The sequence below is a fragment of the Nerophis ophidion genome, unplaced genomic scaffold (assembly GCF_033978795.1).
Source record: "Nerophis ophidion isolate RoL-2023_Sa unplaced genomic scaffold, RoL_Noph_v1.0 HiC_scaffold_58, whole genome shotgun sequence".
Lineage (NCBI taxonomy): Eukaryota > Metazoa > Chordata > Actinopteri > Syngnathiformes > Syngnathidae > Nerophis > Nerophis ophidion.
This window is the reverse complement of record NW_026906980.1, coordinates 551,692-560,558: the sequence shown is the minus strand read 5'-3', so window position 1 is coordinate 560,558 and position 8,867 is coordinate 551,692. Positions and strand designations below refer to the sequence as shown.

Sequence of the window (8,867 nt, the reverse complement as noted above, 5' to 3'; positions counted from 1 at the left end):
AACAGAAAATTGTGTGTCTGGGCATCGCTCATTGTTGTTGCTTACTTCGATTTCGTATATCTATGTGTTGTTTTATCATTTGTTTGTATGAGGCATGAAAATACTGCACATATGTTTGTGTGTGGCGTGTGTGAGTTCTCCATCTCCTTTCCTCACATGATTCATAAAGCCGTGTGGTGTTTCAACCTTCAATCTTAAAAATCCATAAACAATGAATTTCTTAAAAGATAACATGATATATTTAATGTGGATGTGATTTACAATGCCTTTTATAAAGAAAACCAATATTTTGTATAAAAGAATTACAATAGAATGTACTACTAACAATTACAGACATGTTATGAAGTAAGGTAATAATAATGTACAGCATCTACCTTGAAGAGCAGACTTCTATGGCATCTACTTCTTGCTACTTCTCGGTCAAAATACACCATCAGCAGCTTTTCCGTATTTGCAGGGATAAATGTCTGCCATTTAGATAATAAAATAGTGTTTTTGGCTGGTGTTAGACCCCATTCTGGGAGGCACGGTGGAACCGTGGTTAATGCATGTGCCTCACAATACGAAGGTCCTGAGTAGTCCTGAGTTCGATCCCGGGCTCGGGATCTTTCTGTGTGGGAGTTTGCATGTTCTCCCCCTGTGACTGCATGGGATCCTCCGGCTACTCCGGCTTCCTCCCACCTCCAAAGACATGCACCTGGGGATATGGTTGATTGGCAACACTAAATTGGCTTCTAGTGTGTGAATGTGAGTGTGTATGTTGTCTGTCTATCTGTGTTGGCCCTGTGATGAGGTGGTGACTTTACAGGGTGTACCCTGCCTTCCGCCCATGTGCAGCTGAGATAGGCTCCAGCACCCCCCGAAAGAGACAAGAGGTAGAAATGGATGGATGGATAGACTCATTCTGCTACAGTATGGTGCATACTAGCAGTGATACGCCCAAATTACATTGCCAAGTTGGCGACACATTCAGTCATGTTTTTGTCGATTTCTTTCTTTAATTTAATTATTATCTTCCACTTCTTTTTATCAGCAATGTCCTTCACACTCACTTCCTTTGTTTCAATGTTTAGGAAAACAAAGTTATGTTGATCTCTTGCTATAAGCTAATGCTAGCGAGTAAGAACAGGTGTTATGCCTGGATCTTACATGCTTCACTGTGAGATTTGCGACACCCACATATTGGCAGGGATACTCTGTACCTTGCAACTTGCTTGCAACTTAAAGAGGAACTACACTTTTTGGGGAATTTTGCATATCGTTCACAATCCTTATGATAGACAACATGTTTTTGTTGTTTTTTTTTGCATTCTAATTTGTAACAATCCATTGTTGGACGTGTCTAACAATGCAGCTAATGAGAGAAATTCATTCTGCCTTTAAGTCACTTTAAAATTGCCCCAAAAACCGCCAAAAATACTTTAGTAACCTGCATAATAACCACGGAGTAGCGCCATTGTGATTGTAAGAGCAAACACTAAGGTACTGTTTATCTAACATAGTAACACATCACCCTGCGACTATATGCCACAGTAGTAGCTGTAAGCTATTCTTCGGGGTTAGCCGCAGGATATGGCGTTTGAGTTTATAAATGTACAATACAATACGATAGGACACCAAACTGTACAAAGAAAAAAATATGAACAGTAATATTACAGCATCTGTAAAGTTATAGCCCACATTGCATGTTTTGTTTGTAGACAGCTAGCGTGTACAAACAAATATTCATTGCGAGATTTTTGTCCTTTTTTTAGCATCTATATGCAGGGTCCTTACAGGGTCACTAAGTTTTTATGGTTGCAGGTTTTGTACGTAGTTGTAGCAAGCATGGTGTGTATGTATCGTGATCGATATTATAGTGGACTCACTCGATGAACAGTTGTCTTGGTCAGGCTGGTCGGGGAACGTTTTTTTCCAGTTGATTGTGAATATGCACTTAATTTCTGTCGACATAGCTTGGCTCCAAACTCCACATCTACAGCCTCAAGCCACTCCAGTCCTGACTCTCGGCTGTTGTCTGCTCCAATATTTTACCCTGTGCTGAAGTTTTGCTCAGCTTCTATGACCAGTAGTTCATCTTCCGTAAATTCAGGTTAAAAAATATAAGGTTGTTGAATCCTCAAAAATACTCATCTTTGTTTATTAACGAAGTCAGCCATGATTAGAACACGCACGCGGTTATTGCCCGGAAGTACAAACTATTTTGCTATGGGCACTAAAAAAAATGCGCCCAGGAATTAAGTTCCGGCAAGGCTTAAAATGACTAAAATACGTTATATTTTGTACGTATTTCATATTGTTATGAACGTGTTTGTTACTACATTATGTATATATGCATTATGTATATTTACATTATATATATATATATATATATATATATATATATATATATATATATATATATAAGGGCTGTGAATCTTTGGGTGTCCCACGATTCGATTCAATATCAATTCTTGGGGTAATATATAGATTTTTTTCGATTCGATTCGATTCTCAATTTAAAAACGATATTTTTCCGATTCAAAACGATTCTGTATTCATTCACTACATAGGATTTCAGCAGGATCTACCCCAGTCTGCTGACATTGCTAACAGAGTAGTAGATTTAAAAAAAAAAAAAGCTTTTATAATTGTAAAGGCCAATGTTTTATCAACTGATTGCAATAATGTAAATTTGTTTTAACTATTAAACGAACCAAAAATATGACTTATTTTATCTTTGTAAAAACATTGGACACAGTGTGTTGTCAAGCTTATGAGATGCAATGCAAGTGTAAGCCACTGAGACACTATTGTTCTTTTTTATTATTTTTATAAAAGTGTAGGGATAATGTCAGTGAGGCATTTTAAATCACTGCTATACTGAAATTATAATTAATATTGATACTGTTGTTGATAATATTAATTTTTGTTTCATTACTTTTGGTTTGTTCTGTGTCGTGTTTGTCTTCTCTCAATTGCTCTGTTTATTGCAGTTCTGAGTGTTGCTGGCTCAGTTTTGGTTTTGGAATTGGATTGCATTGTTATGGTATTGCTGTGTAGTGGTTTGTTGGATTGATTAAAAAAAATAAATTAAAAAATTAAAAAATTGTTTTTAAATGAAAAAATATATATTCTTTTTTTTTTTTAAATTGAGAATCGATTCTGAATCGCACAACATAAACGATACGATTCGTATTCGAATTGATTTTTTCCCACACCCCATAATATATATATATATATATATATATAATTATATTGATAGAGAGAGCAACCATACTAAACTAAATTGGGCATTATCTACCGCAGATTTTTGTTCATTTATTTTTCCTTAAATGTTATTGATGTGCTGCCAAATGTTCCTATCCTACTACCAACATATTGAGAAGCATCACACACAGCTACCAACGTCTTGGGATTGCAGCAAAATTATAATCAATTACATATCATTTATCATAAGATGTATGTATGTGTCCGGTTTGACACACAATACAAATTGTCAAACCTTTACAAGTTCTCCGCTACTCACAAGTGCAGCAATTTATCATCGCAACACTAAATCCATGATGATATTTTGCAGTTGTCAGTCAGGGTAAGGGCAGATGTGCGATCGTAATTATATTTATGTACAGTGTCACAGTGTGAAAACAAGACACAATTATTTATCAGTTAGTTAATGAGAGACTGGACAAGACATATTGAGCGATCCAAGCCTCCAAATTTGTGGCAACAGTTTAGTTTCTCTGCACCAGTGCACAGAGCAAGCTCCACTGAGGCTTGCTTTCATGAGTTTGGTGTGGATGCACCTGAGAGCCCAGAACACAACCAATTCTTGTTGTGGGTGCAAAGGAACAAACTATGTTTTTGCTTCTGTGTTAAAGGTTTTGTAACATCAATAACCTTTGATGGTTAATTATGTGTTCAAGTGTAGCTGTAAGCCTATTTTTCTTACCTAGCGTTACGTTCTAACATGAGTTGTAAACCTTTTCTGAAGGCTAACACATCTTTCAACTCAAAAATTGAAGGTCTTTTAGAGGATTAGTTCCTCACTTTGCATTTTACACATTCAGCTCCATTATTTTGCAGTAACATGCAGACATTTACTGCCAACATTATTAAATCCTTTTAAAGATTGTAGTGGTTATTTTATCTCCTTTGACCCTTTACTTAATAAAGTTTTATTTGTGACGTCTAAATAGTGATCAGTTAAAACCTTGTTCTTTGTATGACAAAATAATATTGTATTATTAGTCACACAGGTTTCAATATTCAGACCTATTGTATTATATTCTGTATTGACAAGAGCGAGTATTGCTGTGGTGATTTAAACCTTCTTGTTTGTGTTATGCTCAGGGTGTTCCTGGAAACCAAGGCTCCCCTGGTAGAGATGGCCCCCCAGGATCGAGGGTAAGACATCCCCTGTTGTTGGAGTGTGGATCTCTCAATCTTTATTTCACAGCAATATAATGCACGATCATGTTGTTGACTGTGTGACTATAAATTATGTGGACAATTAGTGGCAAGTGCTTAACCGCAAAAGGATATTAAAAGACAAATTATTCATACTTACACTATATTGCCAAAAGTATTTGGCCACCTACCTTGACTAACATATGAACTTGAAGTGCCATCCCATTCCTAACCCATAGGGTTCAATATTATGTCAGTCCACTTTTTGCAGCTAACGCAGCACTAATCTTTCCAACATGTCCACATGACATATTTTTTATTCTGTGAATACAGGTGATAATAACGTCCCTGTTACTTAGAGTCCAAAAACTCATTGCAATTACTTTTCATTTAAAAAAAGCCTAAATACAAATAAACAGTCACTTTGAAAACACATGCATTTCCAAACTCTTGAGCCTCTTTATCTAAACAGCCTAAAGAAGGTTTAGCAACTCTCCTTTCGGTATCGTACCATTAGCGTCTGTAGCCAATAGGAGGGACAATATGGACTAAAGATTATTCTGGTACCCTTCACAACATTTGATAATAAAATCCAAATAAACTATTTTCCAACAGTCAGTTTGCTTGCTGACTTTATGTAGGATTCGATGCGTGACCAAAATCCGTAAATCATAAAGCACTTCGAACCAGCTGAGAAAACAGGAAACACTGCAGCATTTTTAACTCAATCCATTAGAAGGAAAGCAAATACCTTTGTGCTGTATCTTTCAAATAGTTGTCAAATACAGGACAACACGAGTTTGCCCCTAAGATAGATGCTTAACACAACATAGTGTCATGGAAGAAATGAAGAGCACCCATACTAATAATACAACACCAATAAAGTGGCTTCTACACGTTCTACTAAGGATTGAACTTGGACGAACTACAAACTCTTGAAATAAATCAATCACACATTGAAAGTCAAAGTGCTTTGCAAGGACGATGAACAACAGCATCGACATTCACAGAGAAGACTTTCCACTATTGGTGGCTAATTTCACAGAAATACTCTACTTACACAAGATGCTATGCTTGGCCCTCTTGTGATATAACAGATGCCTTACTAATGGAGCTTTGCTTGGCTGGACTCAGTCTTTAGCGCGTAACAGCAGGTTGCTGCGTCAGGCTTTTCAATCACACCCCAAGCTTGGCTGCTTATACTTGTAGTGCCGGTAACCTCTGTGTCCCGGGAATTCAGTTATTTTAGTTCCATACGTGCGCTACTGCAATCGTATGTATGTGCAATATTGAGATGCGTGTTGTGTCAAGGTGGTTTTGAATGCCTCTCACTTTGCATTCATTTGTTTCGCCGTAAATAATACAGATCGGACCGTTGTGTCCCACTCTTGGAGCCGGTGTTTTCCCTTGGAAGGCCGATGAGTCCGTTGAAATTGTAGCTGCCTCCTAAAATTCAACACCGCAGGGAATGTTCTTTGTCTCACCAAATAGGATTTACCAGTGTGAGCAAGCCAAAAACACATAAGCACAACTTAGGGGCTAATTCATTGTAATATCTGGGGGCTTGTATCTTCAGCTGTGTTCAATATTTTAGCGGTTGTATTGCTTGTTATTGGCTTCACTTCACACATGGTGAAATGAGAGCCACGTAAGAAGACAGTCCTTGTTGAAAGGGTATCGGGCGATGAAGCAAAGCAAAAACAATAACCTCTGTTTGCAAAGTTTGGGAGATTTGTACAGTTGTGTTTCAAAACTGCCGCAGTGCTAAAATTGCATTGATAATTACCCCCAAAAATAGGGGGTAGAACTGCACAACACATTCCAAATGTGATTGGAGGTCATTTAGGGCTGAGCAATCGACGATAGACGATACACGATATAAATGATATACATTTGGCCAACGATAGAGCTTTCAATACCATCTTTATATCATGGTAATGCATGTTGATCGAACATTATCGCTCATTCTTTCAAATATGACAGCAACAAGGGTATTAACGTGCCTGTCACTACTATTATCGAGCCCTGCATGTGCAAAGATACGCCATCTCCTGTCAACTTGTTTTGCAGTCATGTTCGTGCATGCCGTCACAGTTGAGTTTGATTGATTGATTGATTGATTGATTGAGACTTTTATTAGTAGATTGCACAGTACAGTACATTTTCCGTACAATTGACCAAATAACACCCGAATACGTTTTTAAAGATGTTTAAGTCGGGGTCCACGTTAATCAATTCATGTTATCATGATTTTCTATATTTGTAATCTTTTTTTTTTATTTCAACAGCAATGTCATACAAAATATTACACACAAACAACAAAACAAATGTTATTTAAGAATACAGTATTTGTTTTGATAACGTCAGCTCTACACAGAAACCCGAACAATGTGTTCAGCTGCCTTAATTGGCAAAGAAATCAATCTTTTTTACTACTTTATTTGCATTAAACACATCAATTCACAATACTGACAATTTAAATGTCTACTTTTTGTTGGGCTTTAAATATAGGTTTAAGTTAAGTGTCTCCTTTAGAAAAAAATCTTCTTTTAAAGATTAAATTACCAGTGGGAGTCACTCATTGCAATGAAAGAGTAAAAGGGATTTAAAATGTGGCAGTAAAACTCCTTGAATTTTTAAATCTACCCCTTGTTCATTTTTATATTCCTGTTATTTTTTACTACTAAAAAAAAAAAAAAAAACATTGCTTAGAAGGAAGAAAAGTAGTCTTTATGCATGCATGCGTGAGCCAATCAACACAGTATTTTTATTTTTATTCTTATTGTGATATTTTTTATATTTTGTTTCCATTTTAACCCCCATTATTTACTTTTTACTTTTTAAATTCGATCTCATTTCTGTACACTGCTGCTGGAATTGTAATTTTCCTGAAAGAACTCTCCTGAAGGAATCAATAAAGTGCAATCCATCCATCCATCTATCTATCTATCTATCTATCTATCTATCTATCTATCTATCTATCTATCTATCTATCTATCTATCTATCTACCTATCCATCTATCTATCTATCTATCTATCTATCCATCTATCCATCTATCTATCTATCTATCTATCTATCTATCTATCTATCTATCTATCTATCTATCCATCTATCTATCTATCTATCTATTTATTTATCTCACATTCTTGTTAGTAGCTAGTGGCTAACATCCCTTCACAGTGCAAAAACACTTCTAAATCAGTAATCCTTGACTCCATGGTGGAAAATAAACTATGTTTCCTACAATTACAATTATCATTATAACTGGAAAACAAGCAATAGCTAATCATGCTACACTACTCAGTGAAGGTTATACTATCCGCTAAACTAGAGCTCTCGAATGTAAACAAAGGTGGGTGAATCGACAGAAATATCAACAGTAACGATAGCAAGTAATACTACAGTGGTTAGATCGATATTTTTTATTAACAAAAAATATTTTGTTGTTTTTATTATTGTTTACAAACAGGAAATAAATACCAAAGGCTCCAAAGGCAAAAAATTCATGAATAAATCATTTAAATCAGAGCCAAAATTAGTGAATAATTTTTATATTTCATTGGTATTGTTACATTGCCATTTTATGTTTTTGTCTGATTATAATTGTGATCCAAAATGTAATCATTCATATTAAAAATGTGACGTATCAGCATTGGTTTGACCAATACTGTCCCTGTAATTACTTGGTATTTGATCAAAACTAAAGTTTGCAGTATCTCTCAAAACTAAAGTAAAGTATCGAAACAACATAAGAATAAATTCTTATAACACTTTAACAGAAGTCGAGATTGAAACATGTTACAACAGACATTAACTGGACATTAACAGTAAATTCACACGAAGATTAATTATAGTTTTGAGGAATACAATACAACCAGAAATGACTGCTTACGTCAGCAGCCAAATTAGAAGCATTTGTAAATTGATTTAAAATTATTCAATCATCATTTATATACCAAATAATATAGTGTGATATGTATATTGTTATTGCAGGAGGCTGCAATATGCAGCGCCTTGCAAAAGTATGCACCCCCTTTGGCTTTTTCCATAAAGCCCAGCTCTATGGAATATACAGATTATTTTAGTCCTTTGCACCGACACTCCAGTCTTTTCTGAGGAACTCTGCAGCTTCTCCAGGGTTACTTTTGGACTCTCTGTTGCCTCCCTGATCAATGCCCTCCTTGCTCTGTCTGAGAGTTTTGGTGGGCGGCCCTGTCTTGGTAGGTCTGAGGTGCTTCCAGATTCTTTCCAATTGAATATTATGGATTTGATGGTGCTCAGGGGGATAATCAGAGACGTTGATATTTATTTATCACCCAACCCGAACTAATTATGTGACTTCTGGAGGTAATAGATTGCACCAGAACATTTTAAGTGGCTACATATGTACATGCCAATTTTATTATTAAATATTCTTTATTTTTTTCAAATTTCACTCCACCAACTTAGGTTATTTTATGCAGATCCGTCATATACT

At 35.8% G+C, this 8,867-nt stretch overlaps 1 protein-coding gene across 3 annotated transcripts in view; it reads left to right on the top strand.

Moving 5' to 3' along the window:
* Positions 1-4,337: 4,337 nt before the first annotated feature.
* Positions 4,338-8,867, top strand: part of LOC133547071 (uncharacterized) — a 43,960-nt gene continuing 39,430 nt past the window's right edge. For 2 of the 3 annotated variants that reach the window (XM_061892857.1, XM_061892856.1), the window contains exon 1: positions 4,339-4,386. In XM_061892857.1, coding sequence (XP_061748841.1) covers positions 4,367-4,386 — 20 coding nt within the window. In that variant the 5' untranslated portion in view covers positions 4,339-4,366. Of the gene's footprint in view, positions 4,387-8,867 lie in introns of all 3 variants that reach the window. The other variant, XM_061892855.1, reaches the window with a different exon arrangement.